General features: G+C 38.6%; 1 protein-coding gene across 3 annotated transcripts in view; it reads left to right on the top strand.

Annotated features, from left to right (window-relative positions):
- Positions 1-18,529, top strand: part of PAX3 (paired box 3) — a 74,892-nt gene extending 56,363 nt beyond the window's left edge. For 2 of the 3 annotated variants that reach the window (XM_069024718.1, XM_069024717.1), the window contains exons 6-9: positions 3,851-4,016; positions 5,118-5,332; positions 16,052-16,298; positions 16,823-18,529. In XM_069024718.1, coding sequence (XP_068880819.1) covers positions 3,851-4,016; positions 5,118-5,332; positions 16,052-16,298; positions 16,823-16,857 — 663 coding nt within the window. In that variant the 3' untranslated portion in view covers positions 16,858-18,529. Of the gene's footprint in view, positions 1-3,850; positions 4,017-5,117; positions 5,333-15,487; positions 15,651-16,051; positions 16,299-16,822 lie in introns of those variants that run through there. The other variant, XM_069024719.1, reaches the window with a different exon arrangement.

Below are 18,529 nucleotides of genomic sequence, written 5' to 3'. Positions count from 1 at the left end.
GTTGAATCAGAGATCTTTTTGCCTTAAAAGCACATAGAGAACTCTGTGTTTACGATCAGACTGTCAAAATGTCAAGGCTAATTACACTAGTGTGTTCCCAAGTGAATAAATGCATCTTCTGAAGAATATCCTGTTGAGATCAACAAAATAAGATATTGGCATGATCACTTGCAAACTACTTTAAACTACTTTAAGAAAAAATTATAATAAGAGGCAGGATCTAAATATTAGGAAATAGAGACGAAAGAAACCTATTAGTTCACCTTATCCACTCTACATTGGTGCAAAATACAGTTTTTTTGTTCTGGTGCAGAGTGATTTCTTTTTTGGTCAGTCCAGTCCCAGGTGCTTGAAAAACTGGAGCCTCCAGTACTTAAAGGGCTACTTTTCCCCTCTTTTGTCCTATATTTCATTCTCTTCAGTTCTATTTTCAAGATAATAAATTTTGGCCAGACACTGCGATTCAGGTTTGTTTCCAAATCATCTGGATAATTTACATTCCATCTTTGAAAGTGACATGGGAACCAAGGAGTCCAAGCCTCACTAAAATGAGTATGACTTGGTTTCTGTGCAGACATAGTTTTTGAATGCTTGGGTCCCTCAGCCAGGCCGTGTTTCCTCTGTCCATGTTTAGATAGTTTAGAGTTTGATTTCTGTTGTGCCCTCTGCAGGGTGGAACTTTCTCACAGAATGACACTTGAGATCTCCTCCAGGGCCTGCTTTGTACTGGAAGCATCCCTGCATCCAGGTGATGATTGTGTGCCTCTCAAAAGGAGGTTATGGAAGAACAGGAACATCCTATGGGGGCCTGCTAGATTTGAAAAGGCCCCTCATAAGATGAGGATTTTGTTATGTTGGTGGAAGTTGAAATCTGTTGCACATAAGGCGACATTGTATTTAAATCATATTGGAAATGTACAAACAAAAGACAATATTTCCCCAGGTGTTTACAATATGTTTCTAAGCAGACACACTGGCTTGTGGTGACTAGATTTATTTTTAAGTCTTGGCTTGAGATTAGCAAAGTTTTTCAAGATTCCTTTAGTGGTAGTAGTGTACACAGATTTTTTCATGATACATTTGACTAATTTTAATAAGCATCACATAAAATGTAAATAAAATATTTAAGTTTGAGTTATTTAGGTTTCAGTTACTGAGTTTTTAGTAACTTTTTCTTGATTTGGTGGCTTTTTTACTTTTGTTTTCTTATGTGCCTCTACCATTCTGTAGTGGTGAGCTTGTGTGGTACTAATGGCAGTAAAACGTCCTCTGCAGTTTTGAAATTGTTCAAGGGGTTTTGGTGAGTTAATTTTCGACTAACTCTGGTGCTAGTCAGGTGCCATCTGCCTTCCTGCCACCCGGGGAAAGCAAGGGGCCAGTGCCAGAGGACTGTGCCAGTGCCATGGGTGCCTGTCAAGTAACACTCATTTAGCACATCCCAATCACACAGGACTGAGGCGGCAATACACAACCTTGTTTCTGCACAGCCTGGGCAGGTTTCTGCTCCCCTGCAGAGTCCCACTTTATATAATGGAGCTCCAGGTGGCAACAAAGCTCTGCACAAGGGTGTTCATTTTGTGGCTGCTGCAGACTTTATGATACCATTGAGTGTGTCCCTTTCAGGGATGTCTAATAGGTAGCTGCAGTTCTGGAAAAAATGCAAGTCTATAAAATGAGCCAAAAATCTGTCTGTAAATAAAAGTATAAAACTTGGCATTTGTGTAATTCGCTTACTACTGAATTAAAGTTTGGGATCTGACTCATTTTAGTAAAGATCTGGAGTTTGAAGGCAAATGCTTATCTGTAGAGGAAACAAAATCTTGTTACCTCACTTTCCTGAGTGAAATCCATTTACACAGTGTAGTCAGTTCTTGTTCCCGAAGCATTTAGAGATCATCAGATAACCCTCTTGACCTGAAGAAGAGAGAGTGTCAAGGAAAAAAGCCATCGTTAATGACCTGGGTCAGCTAATTACAAGAAGTGCTTTCTGTTCCCTGGTCACTCTTTGACCTCCATTATCCTTCCTAAGTGTTCTTTCGATCTTTAGCAAGGTCTCTTTCTTGCTCTACAGGCTGAATCTAGACCCATCCCCAACTACTGCTCATTGCAGGTTTTGCATCTCCACCCCACTCCTTGTCCCTGCCAGCTGCTTTCAGACATGGTTCATGTGCAGACAGAGGGGGGGGGTTAGTATGTACAGCAAAATACAAGAGAGGGATTTGTGACATAGAACAGAGGCTCCACCTATCCCTCTGTCCTGTATCCTAAACCGGAGTGGGAGTGTATAATTGAGGAGTAGATGTTGCAGCCAAAGGAGGAGGCAGCTGTATGAACTGAGCATGTCATTCTGAAAGGAGGATGAAGTCAGAACAAACTACATGGTGACAGATGGCCTATGTCAGAAACCAGATGGCTCAGTGAGTCCCACCACCCCTGTCATGAAACAGCAAGCAGAGGAGAAGCCCGCAGTGTAGCCCAAAATGTTGTTCCCCTCTTATATGAGGGCCACTCATGGTTTGTAAATGGTGTTAAACTTAGAATCCCAGTCTGTGATGCTTGATTCATAAGCCAGCAAAGGCTGCTTGCAGGAAGAGTTACAGATCTGAGCCCTGTCTTATACAAATACATCTGTATGTGGCTCATCAGCTAACATGCCTCAGTGGCTTTCAGGCCAGCCTGCCTTAAAAGCTGTGTAGATCTACTTTATCAGATGTTAACACTCAGTTCAGGTCTTATCTAATTGATTGTATCTATAGATGAGCACTGCAGCTGCTTCAGGGTGTAGGAGTATGAGCAACTGGCTGCTTGTTTACAAATGTGTGCGGTCTGTGTTGCCTTAAACAACCATTCTTTCCCTCAGTGCTCCACCATGGAGCTGAGAGCTGTAATCAAGAGCCTGCTCTGACCCTGCAACAAGGCACTGTGCCTGCACCCTGCTCTAGGCACCCCTGCACTGACTCCTTGCCCTTCCAATTTGTGAAGTGTGGAATCACTATAATATCAAAATTAACAAATGTGTTTTGCAACTCCTATTATGTCTGCATTTGTGAAGTCTTACCTCTTCCTGTCTTGGAGGTAATAAGAACCATCCAAGACTTGGAAAACTTAAAACATGAACTGAGAATGATGTGAAGAAAAGCAGATTTATAGCTAAAATGTCCCACAAATCCAAACCCCATCTGGTTGGTGCGCTGTCCTGCGAAAGGATTTCAAAGTGGTTCTGAAATGCTAATCTAGCACTGAAATTCTGACCTACTGTTGTAAGTTTATTAAGAGATGTTTTGTACATATGTGAATACATGAAATCTTGCTGGGAGGGAAAACTTGCTTGTGTATTTTGTACATGGGGCTTGTATTTTTCAAATTAAAAGCTTAGAGTTCTGTTGGTCATTAGGACAATATAGTGTCCTAATATGTAAGTACACACCCCTTCTAACAGTGCATTAAGTGATGCCACTAACTCGTCAGCAAATTAAATATAAAGACAGTACAGTATAGACTAAATGGCTGGCACTTAGATTAAGTGGAGAGGTTTCCCCTTTCTTATTAAATCCAGCACCATAATTATAGTGATTAAGAACACTAAAGCTTGAAAGAATAGCCAGGTTTTTTTTTCAGGAGAGGCTGTATTTGGGAGGAAACTATGGATCAGAATTCCTTTGTTGTATCTGTTGGACCACGGAAATGTGTGCCAAGGGCACCTTTCTTGTCTAGGAGTACTTGAGTTCAGTGTGCATCTTCTGCATCTCTCATCTCAGACACTGAGTGTGTTTGAAATACAATGCCATTATTTCTGATACATCTGTATTAAATGTGCAAAACTCAAATGTTCATATTAAAACATTTGCAGGTCTGGTTTAGTAATCGTCGTGCCCGATGGAGGAAACAGGCAGGAGCCAACCAACTGATGGCTTTCAACCATCTGATCCCTGGAGGATTCCCACCCAGTGCTATGCCAACTTTGCCAACATATCAGCTCTCTGAGCCCTCCTACCAACCCACCTCCATACCGCAAGGTACAGTAGCCCACAGGTACTTGGTTAAAACAGTGTTATTGGGGGGTTTCCTGTGCTTATCTGTTGTAGAAATATTTTCTTTTCTAATGTGTTGGCTAATTTAGGGTCTGACTCAGGGATGACCCTGCAAGCCTGCTTATTTTAAGCACATAAGAACTCAGATTTGTTTTGCTGCAAGAAAGGGGTGGTTCCATGTGAAGGGTGCTCTCCAGAGAAATAATCACCTCCTGCCCAGCAGTCATGCAGCTCTGGTAAAGTGATGTGCACTCATCCCTGTCCTGCCCCTGCAATGGCCTGCTTTGCTGGAAGTGTCTGGTGTGGTGTAGAAGGAGGCAGGTGCACTCTGTCCTCATTGTGACTACCAGTGATGAAGCATTGGAACTTCTGTAAATACTCTGAATATTTATCTGGTGGTGGGAAAAAGCAGCTATTCAGACCACCTTGTTTCACATCAGACAGTAGCCAGTCTCAGTAGGGTAAAAATTTTTCTTAATGTTATCAGAAATTCTGTGAACTTTGATGGATTTGAATAGGAAGGAACAGACCCTCAAATCTAGGCTTTGTTAGATTTTACTATTAAATAAAAACCTTATGGGTGAGATTTTATAAAATAAGTTATGTACTCTTATTGCTTCCTTCTTGAGATTTGGATGCTAACTCTTGGTGTATGTACTAATTGAGGGAATTTTTCAAAGCCCAGGGCTTCTCCCATCCATTCCTAGGCTTGATACAAACTGTGGTGGGATTTATGAGCCATGGCCAGGAGGGGAAAGCTCGTTACCAGTCTTATAAGTAAATAAATATTTTCCTTTGTTTTTATATATAGAAATATATAAAAAATATTGCTGACAGTATGTGCTCACTAAGGGTTGTCCGAAAACCGCATGTCTGTTGTTACGATATTTACAGTCTGTTTAAGATTTTTTGTGTAAACTCACAGGTCAGTTAAATATCCAGCAATATTATAGAGGTACTTTTCTACTTAACCAGTATTTAGATGCAGGTTCTGATGCAGTTCTCTTAAGCTGAACTTCACATAATGAACTTATTATGCCAGAAATAAAGGAGGAAAACATATCAACATGTTTCTTCTGCTTCCAGCCGTGTCTGATCCAAGCAGTACCGTCCATAGACCTCAGCCTCTCCCTCCAAGCACTGTACACCAAAGCAGCCTCCCTTCGAACCCAGAGAGCAGCTCTGCCTATTGCCTCCCCAGCACGAGGCATGGATTTTCCAGCTATACAGACAGCTTTGTGCCTCCGTCCGGGCCCTCCAATCCCATGAACCCTGCCATTGGCAATGGCCTCTCACCTCAGGTCAGTCCTGTGTTTTCAGACAGAGGATTTGCTGTATACCAGAACCAGAGAGTCTATTCCCTCAGGCCACAGTATAATGAATTGCCAAATTTAAACCATAATGTATTCTTTATATAAGCCACATGATTTCAGTTTGCTAGTTTCCTTTTTTTTTTTTTTTTTAATTTTTTTTCTCCTCTTACTGGCTGAATCAAGAGTCATAGCTTATATTTAATTTCAGCTGATTTATAACGGAATCATGCAGACTTCATGTTTGCATTCAGTTTTCAAGCATTTGTAATGTACTGCTGTACTTCTGAAGATCTGTGGCTAGGCACAGGAAATAGATCTTGTACTTTTTCTGTGAATAAAATATCTCTTTAAAATAACCTCATCAAGGTTTTACCAAGTGGTCCAGGAAAATTATGAGCAAGTTGTATGAGGAGAGTTCCAAGGACTGAGAAATGTGTATTGAGATGAGCTATAATCTAGTTATAAATACATAAATTAGGAGTATTACTGGTCTTTGGCAATATATAAATGCATGAATACTATAATTGTTTTTCTAATTTGCGTGAGCTCTTTTGAGGAAATCATGTTAATAAATTGCCTTGATAATTGAGTGTCAAAAGATTGGTTAAATTTTCCTACACACGGCATCTGTCTGAAGCTGACATTATTAGTTAAAGCTTGAATAGATGGTAGTTTATTTTATTAGCAAGGGCTTTGCTCAGGTGCTTGGAAAGAGATGTCCACTAAATTCTGAGGAGTCACAAAGAGGATGCAATCTATAATTACAATCAGGAATCTCTTCAGGGCTGAAAGTGAGAGTTTTAATGGCTTTATCTGCTTTCTACCCTTTTTTCCTCTCAGTGGTTAGAAAAACAGAGAGAAGCTCAGAATGACACAAATGAAAAGTGAAAAGACAATTATACTCAATTACACACTAATCACTGACTATCACCACTGCCTAAGCAGGGAGAGGGCATTCTAATAGGCAGAAAATGAGATTTTAATGGCACAAAGGGTGGCCAAAATAACGACTCGTATATCTTTGCCTCCTTCGTTTTCTTCAACTTGTGGTTTGCATCTCGGGAGTGCAGTTCCTGGTTCCTGTGCAACGGTGATAACTCTGTGCAGCTGAAAAGTTCAAAGGCACTGGAGTTGAAAAGAATGAATAACAAAGGCAATGAAATAAACATTTTTGCCCAAAGGCAAAAGTTCATAAACCCTTTTTTGTAATGGTAAATGTAATTAAGATTCACAGATTCCTATAGCATAAAGTGGGGTACAAAACTTTATGGCTTGAAACCTCAGGAAAAAAATACCAACAGAAAAACAAATGGATGTACTTCCAGCAAGACTTGAATAGATTTTGTTTGAAAGAATTCTGATTTCTAGATGCAAATTGCAACAAAAACCATGACATTATATTAGTTGCTTCTTTTTTTTAATGGCTATTTTCATAGTGTGCAAGGCTTCCACATTTTTGAAATAATTATCTATCTGGTTTCCAACGTTAATCCATAAAGAGTAGTTGTTAGTGTCAATTTAAATGCGTGTTGGTTCTGGCTATGGAAAATGTGATCTTTTTTTTCCCCTTTTCACAAAGCTTTTATTGTCTGTGACAGAGAAGTGGAGCACAACAGCAAAGAAATCTTGTGATGGCTGGGCAAAATGGGACAAAAATGTGAGGCTAGGTTTCCTCCAGCCAAAGTCTTGCTGATTTGAGGTTTGATGTAATCAAAAGGAGATTCTGCACTTTTTTACACCCAGCCCTGTCTTTACACTATGAGACTTCTGTTGTTTTTATGTTTTTTTTTTCCCTTAGACTTTTGAAACCTTTCTCTGACCCAGTGTTTAGCACTTCTGGCCATGTACAGCAGCTCTTACCAACAAGTTTAGGGGGATGCTGATCCCTCTAAAGCTGACATTGTGCTTTCATTGCTCAGTGCATAGAGATTACTTACATCCATTTCGATTTGGAACAACTTCTTGGCAACTGAATGATTACCTTAAACAGCTGTTAAAAATCTTCCCATCAAAAGAACAAATGAAAAACTCAGACCTAAATTCATGTGGTGTTACCAACAGCTCCTCTGTATCAGTTCTGGTGCCTGAACAATGAGTTAGAGACCTGTATAAAATGTAGAGATGTATAAAGTGACACACTCAGACTTTGTGTTTATATAAGGGAGTGTGATACAGCCTCAGACGTGTAAATTATGTGCAACAAATTGTGGGACTGTAGTAAACCAGTGAAACTCCTGTTGCCCAAAGGAGCCTCAGCTGCTGGGCATGTTAGTGTGTGAAATGTCCCTTAGTTGTGGGGTGTGTCACTGTGCATCCCCTCTCCATGCTTCCTCAGGGCTGTTCCTGAGGTGCTGAAAGAGAGGCTGAGGTAAGGGAAAGTCAAAAGCCAGCTCTGCATTTGGGGTTTCATGAAAAAGGGAAACAAGAGTTTTCCTGCTGAGTGGGCATGTTGCATTGCCCTGCCTGTGTGCATGGAATATAGATGAGAAAGAAAGAGGGTCTATTTACTAGCCAGTGCATTTTTAACCACAATAAATCTGGGTGTGTGAGCAATTAACATAATGTTTCCACCCATCCATGTGTCTCTTGCAGGCAAGTGCTCCTGACAAACTGTGAGTCTAAAGCTGAATTTGCAGTGACTGTAGTGGGGAGGGGCAAGGGGGGCTTTGTCTGAAGCCCAGATAATATTTTGTGATTTAAAAAAAACACCCCTAGAACATGCAGAACAAAATCTAATACTAAGATTCACAGGATCATGTTCTTACCAGACTTAAATCTCTTTCTCCCCTTTGACATCAATTTATTGCAAATTAGGGTCTGACACAGAACCCAGGGAAGCATTATTTTCTACGTAGAATGGTTCCAGTGTAACTTTTTTCTTGAATATGATGAACAAATATGGTATTTAAGGCAAGCACTGGTGGAGGCAGAGGTCAATCAGAGACACCTAGGGTGATGTAATTTTATTTTTATTGCATTAGCCTTGAATTTGGGGGTGAGAGGGGATGGTATTTCTCAGTTCTAGGAAGCAGAATGCTCCATTACATATCTGTCTTGCAAGCTGGGTATTAAAATGTTGTTGACCTTGTTTAAAAATTGAAGAGAACAGAAAGAGTTCCACCTTGTTTAATACTTTGCACTTTTTAATATCAAGACAAAATCTGCAGATATCCTTCAGATGTTCTCCTCGCTCATCTGCTTTATTCATTAGTAGCTGGATGTGGTGAGAGAACCTCTGTCTTGCAGGCATGCAATGGGTTGACTTTTGTTGGAAAGAGTCAAGGATTAATGTCTTGGGGAGCTTGCAGCCTGGAGTGTCCTTGTTTGTATTTCATGAAAAAGCAACTCAACTGCAAGCATGCTATCTCAGCCAGAGCTCTTTAAATATGTCAGAAAAGAGATTATTAGTGTGTAATATATGTAAATTGCATATTTTTCTGTTTTCTATGCCTATTATGCAGCTTCTTGCCTTTCATGCATACATTTATGGGAATATTGTATTTCCTTTTCAAATTAGGTTTTAGTTGCTCAGTGCACTTTCTTTTAACAAATGTTTATTAATTCAGAATTATGAGGGGGTAGCATATCTGTATGTATATGTATATATATGTATGTATATATGTATGTATATGTATGTGTATGTATATACATATACAGGATTTAGGCATTCTTTTGGATTGGCATGGCACTTTATGATTAGTGGTCATCACTGGCTTTTTGATGTGAAGCAGAACAGTGACTGCAGAAACACTTGTCTCACAACTGCAGGTGCATGGTCTTAGTAAAGAGAAGATTGTTTTAAAGACAGGATATCAATATTTTGAACTGCTTCATTTAAGATAAGGGAAAAGGCTTTTCCGGTGTACATCGGCATCCCCTGACCTCGTCATGTGCTTCTTATTACTGTCAGAGCAGAAGAGTTTGCCCTACACCAGGTCAGGCAGTTTGCTGGTTTGGAGAGTGCTGTTCTGGCTGCTGTGGATTCAGGTGGAGCAGCAGTACTCTGCTTGGATTGCTGCCCATGAGGCCATGTGCTTCCTGTATTTAACCTGTAGGATATTTAACCTGTAGGATATTTAACCTGTAGGATAATCCAGGCTTAAACAGTACTGCAGTGTTAAGGTTTTAATGGGAAAAGAACAAATGTGTGTAACCTGTCTCCTGCTAGGCATAATATTTTTTTCTCCATGCCCTCTAGAAAACTTCTCAGATCTACCCTTTCCTCTTCCTTACTTTCTCCCCCTCTAATTGAATCATAGCCATAGCTTTAAAGGCTGCACTTTTAAAATGGGAAGTGGATTGAATATTGAATGGACTGTGTAGGAGATCATAACAGTCTTTAACAAAGTTTGCAGTTTCATGCTATTACCTGGAGCTCAGGAATAATCTTGATAAGAAAATTCCAAACTTTTCCATGAACAGTAGTAAAGATGCAAGCTGTTTCCAGGTTTCTTTCTTCTACTGTCAAAACATTTCACTGCCTGAGTTTAAGAGTTACCCTCTAACTCCTTTTGGTGAGATAGATCTTAAGCAATGGGCTTCTCTTAAGTCTTTGAAAGGACTTGGTTTTCATTAACCTGAAGTATGGAACTGATGGCAGCTGTCGAATCAGATATGTTCATATTGTCTTGTTAACTCTGTTTTTAAGGGAGGCACAGGAACCGAGGGCTAAAAACTTATATTCCCTCATTAAGAGGCACAAGAGCAATGAAAAAAAGCAACTATTAATTCATTATACTTTTCCCTATATCTTCTGTTGTATTACTTTCAACTGGTCACCCACAGAAACGTTTCATTTGGGTTCAAGTCCCACAACAATGTTCTGCTCGTGATCGTTTGAGAACTCTTCACTTAATGACCCAAGAACATGAGACAGGGTATGGATTTCTTTGTGAGTAAGAAAGTTAATTCACATGATATAATTTTCATGAATACAAGTTTTTGTTCTTTTTTTTTTATTATTTAAAAACAGAAGTTCTGCCAATGGGGTTCATTATTTTTTGCTTCTGTGAGTAAAATAGACGAGATTCAATAGTTTTGTAATTGTTACTGTGTAAAAATAACATGGGTTTTTTTTTGGTTAAATGGGCAAAACTTTTATTTAAAATATTCTATATTTTATATAAATATACATTTATAGATAATATAACATATGTAATAAATACATTAATATAGCAGAAACAATAAACAGGTGACTGTCCATTTTTGAATGTCAACTTTAACTTTTCTCTTTTGGTTTGTTTTGCTTTCAGGCATAACAAATCCATATATCCTAGTTGTTGAGGGAAGGTGTGTGAGAGCTGAGCTAGTGACAGCTGGGCTGGTGTTCATAATGGCTAGAATCCTTCTTTTGTGTTTAGGGCTGAATAGAAAGTGGGAGGAGAGTTCACAGGCAAAGAGTAACCTACTCCCAAATTTAGGCTTTTTATGGATTATTTTAAGTAATATTGCCATAGCTGAGCATGCAAAGTCATGAGACTCCAATCTCTGAGGCTGCCTGAATAAGTTGTGAGATGTTTAATTTTATAGATAAAAATTCATATAAATTATGCATTCATCTTTGAGCTTTGTTTTACCTTTTCAGTCATCTTTGGTTAGTTTTCATACAACCAGGGGCTCAAGAATTCGCTGATCTTAGAATTATTTTGGTGATGTTACTAAGTTCTGGGACTCTGTGATGTAGCATTTTAAAAAAGACATGAATTTTGTGGCAGATTGTAATAATGTTTTGAAAATTGGTAATCCTCTGTAGGTAAAAGTATATTTCACAAAAGAATCAAGGTATTTCTTAATTATCCTAAATGTGCACCATGCACCTTCTCTAATTCCAGCGTAGGCACCTGGTGGTATGAAATCATTATGAGGTCTCATTTGATATGAGCATGCAGAGGGTCAGATCATCCATGTCCAGAGTTAGTACATTTGCTCTTATTTTCATCAACCAAGTATGTGGTTGTCAGCTCTTGCCATTTGCCAAAAAATGCTTTCTGTTAGGTTTCTTATATTCTATAGAAATATTCATGTATATAACATGAATCAGCAACAGCATTCTAGGAACCTATAGGTATAGATCCATGTAGCTAACTAACTAAATTAATCCTCTAAAATCTCTCATTATAGTGCATGATAACAATCCCTTTTGTGTTCTTTCTTGTGCAATACTTTGTTTTTTGAGAGATTTCTCTACAGTGAAGAGAGGTAACAGCAGGTAATGCCATCCATCTCGGAAGGAGTCTGAAATTTTCAGTGTTAGTGATGAATGAGGGTATCTGACCCACATCTGTTTTACATTAGAATGGAACATTGCCCTGACATCGTTAGGAGCATTTGTCAAGATTCCCTGGACAGAACTTCTGTAAATTACATGCTGCAAATGTGTCAGGGTCAGATAAGAGGATATCATTTACTGTGCTAAAGTTTACTCGTGATTCTGTCAGTTCAACTTAATATGTTAACTGCCAACTATTTTCCTTGAGCTGTTTCATTGAATCTTTCATTCACAGGAGGGGAAAAATAGTATCACTGTACCCAAAAAATATTGCACATGTTCTTTTCTCATAAATCATATTAATTGCAGGCATGGTTGCAAAGCATACTAAACACAGGCATGCGTAAATGAATTAAAACATATGAGAATTTTATTGTGCCTATGGAGGGTCCTACATCCTAAAATAACAACCACGTTAACAGGCAGAATGTTTCATTTCCATAAAATAAGCTTTTTTTTGTCGTTTAATGGCCTTTATTTTGGTGATAATAGAAGCATTGTCTAACAGCTGATAATGGATCAGACATTGTGTATGTGTCTTTAAGGCTTTCATCACTCAAATTCTCTTTCTCGATCATATCCTCAGCTGGTGATTCTGTGCTGGTTCCACCAGCAAGGGACTTGTCCTAATGAATATTTTGGATTGCTTCAGATGTGTTCTCTGAAAACTTTTCTGTAGAATTTGGTTGTTGCAGTCCACTCTGTTCTGTTTACTCATTCCTAATTTCACCTTTGTTTTGCAATAGAATAATTTTATTAGTTACATATATTGTATTTTATTATATATATAAGGGCTGTGCATCACTATTCCTGTGTGTTTTGTAAAAGCTGAGAACAAAATAAATGTAGCCAAACACTTAAATCTGATTTTTTTTTTGTATTTATAGGAATTGTACTCTAAAATAAATTGTGTAGTTACTGCATCATTTTAATTCTAGGTATTAGCTCAGCCCTTGGATTCTAGGTCAGTGAGGCTGACAATTACTAATTTAGCTTTCCCAAAGTGATTTAGAAGGAAGTACATATTTTCCATGGATTTGGAAATTTGAATGGTATAGAGATTGAATAAATTTATTTTCTACCTTAATTACTATAAAGCAATCATATCTGTTTGCTTCCTTAGAACTGCACTGCCTCATGCCCACAGAAGATCTGAGCTGCAAAATGCAGATCCTTGCGTGTCTCCTGTGCACCACTAAGCTGGAGGTGCTGAGCATCTTGCAGCCATGGCCCATTAATGGATTTCTAATTGATTAGGTGAAAGTTAGCCATGCCCTTCCTGTAACTCCTTGTATGGGTGAGAAGGTCATGGCACATACCGTAGCAAAGACTCCTGCCCTGAGGCTACATCCCTTAGAGCTTTCAAAACAGACATGACCAAAAATCTAATTATTTAGATACTAATCAACTACAGGATGATTCTGAAGGTCTCTGAGGAAGACATTTCTGAGAAGTTGGTTACTGTTCAGACTTCAGTTTTCTGCAGCTCAGAGACAGACTGCTGTGTCAGTTCTGCTCCAGAATATCTAAGTGCACAACCACTTAATAAAATGGTGCCTAAAGACTTGTATTATTTTTTAATTTAAAAAATTTAAAGTAAATCTCACCATATGCTAATTCTAGTTTGTCAAAGAAAAGAAATCTCCATCCAAATAGAGTTGCTGCTGATGCTTGAGTGGTGTTTGAGAGTCTGTCTGGATCCAGGTTTAAATTTCAAAACAAACGTGTAATTTTAAAATATCTTCCAATCCAAAAGTTTTTGAGTTCACTGTTTTTGCTGGCAAAGTCCAAATAATTTTGTCTTGGGTTCTATTCTACTGAAAATGTTAAATGAAAAAAACCTCTAGTTGAAATACACAGCTGGTAAAATAGTTCTTTACCCAAATTAGCAATTGGTCCTAAAAGAGCCGGCAGAGACAGGGTGTGAGAGCCCTGAGGCAGAGAAGAGTTACTCTGTGACAAGCCCAGCCCTTCTCCCTGCTCTTGAACTTGGAACAGAACATGGGGAAGTCCTGTAAATATTGGTATCACACTGGCCCTACACAGGAATAGAAAGAGTTGTGCACTTGAGATTTCTGATAAACCCCTGCACGTTTTAAACTGTAGTCAAAACCATGATACTCCTGCCAACGTAAATATTTCCCAAAGTAGTAATTTTCAATATAAATGTTTAAGTTATCCCATGGTTTTTTGTGGTTTTTTTTTTTGTTTTTTTGGGGGGTTTTTTTGGTGGCTCTTTCTCTTCTTTTAACTCTATTAGTGTTAATTTCAAAGGATAAGAATTAATATAACGTGAATGAACACGGGTTCTTATACTGTGTTCTGCTGATGCACTGTCTGGTCATTCAGCACGCTACATTTTTGGACCATATTGAATTCCAAAGTTATAAGAAAAGTATTTGGAATTTCTGAAACAGAAAATAATAGAAATTTTAATAGCTTTCAGAAACCAATTTTTAGAACAAAAACTTGACAGCTCAGTGATTTCAACTTTTGGGGGAGTTTTGGCACAAAATGCTATGCAGATAACATGATTTTTTGATCTGTGGTGATTTCAGAGTTGTTTATTACTAACCCCAAGTTCTTTTAACAGGTTTTGGGCATTGAATATATTTGTTGAATTAAACAGCAAGTATCGTACATCCTGAACCCAAATTCATCTTGTTTTTATAACTTAAAAGTTGTAAGATTTCAGTATCTGAATGAGGTCTTTGCATATATTTTGGAATTTCTTTTTGCATGAATGCTTCAGTTTGTGAAACATTCAGCAAATACCGCCCACTGGTTAAACTCACGTTTTTCAGCTTAGTGAATCAGAAGTGAACATTCCAGTGCTGTATGTAGTAACTGAACTTCTTTCTCAGAATTTTTTTTTTCAGTGAGGTGTCTTGGGTGCATTTGATGTAAACATATTTTGTGTTCTCAATACAGGTATCTGGGTTTCGCTTTTTGAGCTACTCGGTTTCTACCTCTTGCTCTTTTCCTAATCAGACACGTAAAATTTGGATAGGTCTTCTTTCCCACTTAAATCATGATCCCTGGATCTTGTTTCATGTATTTATTAAAAAACCCCAAACCAACAAAAAACCAAACAACTCAGAGCTGGGAACACAAGCTCCCTGCAATACCTTTTTGTTTGTCATGGAAAATAAGTACAATTCCAGGAGGAACATCAGAACTTTAGGAAACAGATATGTTCTGATGAGGTTTAATTTAGTCTTTAGAAAATGGACTCAAATTTTGAAAAATTCTCTTTAGTTTATGGCAAGAATTTCTGCAAAACAAAATAATTATCAAATAGCACATGACAGATAATTGTAATGCCTTTTTGGAGCAAGAACAGCCTGTAAATTATCACAATATGCAGCTTTGGCAAAAGCTGTATGTCACCCATCCGTTAGAAGCTGCAGAATGTTTGTCAGGCTCTGAAATGCAAAATTGAAGTGCAATTTATTCCAGGAAAAGTAAGCAAATCTCAGTCATACATTTATTTCCAAAGTGTGCTATAGCAGTGTGCCAGGAAAGGAAATGTTCACCAACCTGTAGTGGGAGGGATTTTTGAACAAGGAATTTTCACTGTAGTTTTGTGCTTGAAAATGCAGATGCTTTTGAAATTTTTTCTTGCTCTTCTACTGGAAATTATGGCCTAGAGGGCTGGGCTTTTATAGGGACAAGCATGTATTTTCCAGTAAACTCTTTTCAGCTACTGATTTTGTAACTGTCCCTGTAGAAGCAGCTTAACAAGGGAGTCACAGCTGACTTGAAGTCGCTCTGGAATGCCTGACCCTTTCTGTTGTGTCCTTTAAGTCAGATGGTGGAATCGATAACTGGTGTTATGACCAGCACTTTACTCATGCACATTCATTTCTTTACAGCACACAGGGCATGCAGCAGGAGGGGGTACAGCTGCTCTGCCCCTTTCCCAGCACCCAGAACATCACGATTATGTGGGGTTCTTTGTTCCATCAGTAGTGCTACTGGGATCTGCTCCAAACCGACTTCAGTGTAATGATTGCTGATCTTGGAGAAGAAAATTGTGTGAGCTTTTTCACAGCTTTTTAATGTTTGGAGGTCATGCAGGACAGCATGGTTAAACAGCCATTACTTGCTTTTTGTTGTCTTATAACTTAGTCCTCAAGGAATAAACATCTGGAGAACTCCCAGCTGGGGCTGGGATCAGGCACTCTAAAAGTTTTTAAAAATATTTTTCCTTATTTGCCCCAGTATCAGTTCTTATTGCTTGTTAGACATCAGATTTTATTTTGGTGAATGATGCAACCAAATTCTACTTCCTCTTGGGATTAGCTACTCAAAGCACAGGTCAAATATCAAGTCTACCTGGTTTAGGAAATCAAATTATAGATTTGAGAACTTCTGTGGTTCTGTAAGCAATGCAGTTCTTTGTATATTTTAACTCTTTCTATTATTCTACCTCTTAGGTAATGGGGCTCTTGACTAACCACGGTGGTGTGCCTCACCAGCCTCAAACTGATTATGCCCTGTCCCCTCTTACTGGGGGCCTGGAGCCCACCACCACAGTGTCAGCCAGCTGCAGCCAGAGGTTAGATCACATGAAGAGCTTAGACAGCCTGCCTACATCCCAGTCCTACTGCCCGCCGACTTACAGCACCACGGGATACAGCATGGACCCCGTCACGGGCTACCAGTACGGCCAGTACGGACAAAGTGAGTACTGGCACATTTGCAGTGGGAAGGGCAACACTGCACCCAGGTACCAACAGCCTGTGCTTTCTGTCTGTAGGGAAGGGAGTTCTGAGCACAGATCCTAATGGCTCACTGCTGCTTCTCCCCAAAGCTGTGCACTGGTGAGATAGCTGATTGTTCAAGCAGGATTTCTGCTGCATAATTATTTTCTTAAGTGATGTCAACAACATCTTGATGTTATTAATTGTTGAGACATGAAACCTGATTGCCATTAGGTAAAACATAAGGGTTGTCCAAAATGAAATAACCGCTGGCATTCCACTATTAGAAACACATGTTCTTAATGAGGTCAGCTCAAGAATCATTACAGTATATAATCCCAGATACATAGAGTTTTGTCAAACTTGTCCTAGGAATAAAAATATTAGTCCCTTTCCTTTGATATATCAGTATTAAATATGACAATGTCAACCTGTAGTTGGCATGGCCCCATGCTGTGAGGTTGTCACAGCATGACTTAAAAAGCTTCTTTTGCTTTTTTGCAGGTGCCTTTCATTATCTGAAGCCAGATATTGCATAAATGAACTGTCCACTTCAAGTTAAAGCTGGTCTTGTTTTCCGGTCTCACTCCAAGGCTTGGATAAGAGGGATCTTCTCAACACACTGCAGCCTAAACTGGGGCAGTCCTACTGAGAGAAACAAACTTGTTATGTTCTCTCCAGTCATAGCTTTTAGTAGACTTTTGAAGGCTGGACAAAGCTGTACAGAAGACAAAGGCCAAAAGCAATAATGAATAAATGTGACATGCTTCATTATGAGTGGGTATACAAAACAGAGCACTATTTAACATCAGTCTGGCAAACATTCCATTTTTTTGTTGTTGTTGAAATTAATGTGCATTGATTGGGACAAATGGAACATTTTGAAACTAAACTTAGAGCAGTTGAGCTCTGCGTACTCTGACTCATCTGACATCCAGTGCTGACTTTAGTCTAACTTTAAAACAGCTCAGTTTCTGAAGCAAGTTTGGGAGAGCCTCTCACTGTACACACTGGAAGTTGCCATCAAGAGGAAACGTCACAGTCCATAGGAAGCTGGATAAGTGCGAAAGACTTCCTGAGCAACTCATTGGTTACCTTGCCATGCTTTTGTAATCACCTTGTCAATAAATGTCACTCACAGGTTTTGCTTTACCAAGAGAGGAAATCTTGTGTAACATGAAACCCAGATTTTACCTTTTTGTATGTGTTTTCCCAGTGTGTTTTACCTTTTTAAACAAACATGGGAGACAAAAACCCCACCAACAACGCGACTGATTTTTCACAACTGCCTAGCAATGTGCAATACTGTGTACCTCACACAAACTTTGGGATCATCCAAAGTCATAGATATAGAATCAAAACTATATTTTTGCAGGTACTTTTATTTTTGCAGTGCATAATTCCTGATGATAAAATACAGAATTGTTGCAGTCTGCTGGGTTACTGAAGTCCAGCTTGCTAATCATGATTTAAAGGTCATCTTCAGGAAACAATACGAAGAAATGATTACGTTTACATTTTTTTTTAGTGATGTACAGGACATAGACAGAGATGGACCTGTATTTGACAGATTTGTTTAAATTATACAGCGATATCCGATATAGAAAGTATAATTATAGGAACCAAGGTTTACAAGAAGTTTGCATTGTGACATTTTAGAATGTCAATAAATTTGTGTTTTGTGATGTTGAGAGGAAGAGGATGATGGAAGGTGGGATTATTTATTTCTCTCTATTCTTGGAACAAAGAGGGAGGCAGAACACAAATACATTCCTTTTAGCATTAAGGACTATGAAGTAGTGAGTTAGACTAGGTTCAGTACAGAGGTTAGTTCACACAATGGTCTTAAGGGTGATGGAAAAAGGAAATATTATCTTTGTGTTGCAGCCTCTACAACAACATATGTTGTAAAAAAAAGAAACCCCCCCCCCAAAAAAACAACAAACAAAAAACAAAAACAAAAAAAAGAAAACAAAAAACCAGATGTGTTTCATGTAAAAAGTTCAGTAAATATTTACTATTTATAATGAATAAACATTATGAAGACTTGCAAAGCACTGATGATTTTGTCCTAAAATGTAGTATTCTGCTAAATACATTGATACATTTTAATCTGAATATCATGAAGAAATAAACCATGTTATCTTCGATGCAAACTGTATTCATTATATGAGTGTATTGTGCACGCATCCTGGTCTGTGGGAACATTGG

This window comes from Aphelocoma coerulescens, chromosome 9 (assembly GCF_041296385.1).
Source record: "Aphelocoma coerulescens isolate FSJ_1873_10779 chromosome 9, UR_Acoe_1.0, whole genome shotgun sequence".
NCBI classification, from domain to species: domain Eukaryota; kingdom Metazoa; phylum Chordata; class Aves; order Passeriformes; family Corvidae; genus Aphelocoma; species Aphelocoma coerulescens.
This window is presented reverse-complemented; position numbering and strand designations above follow the sequence as displayed.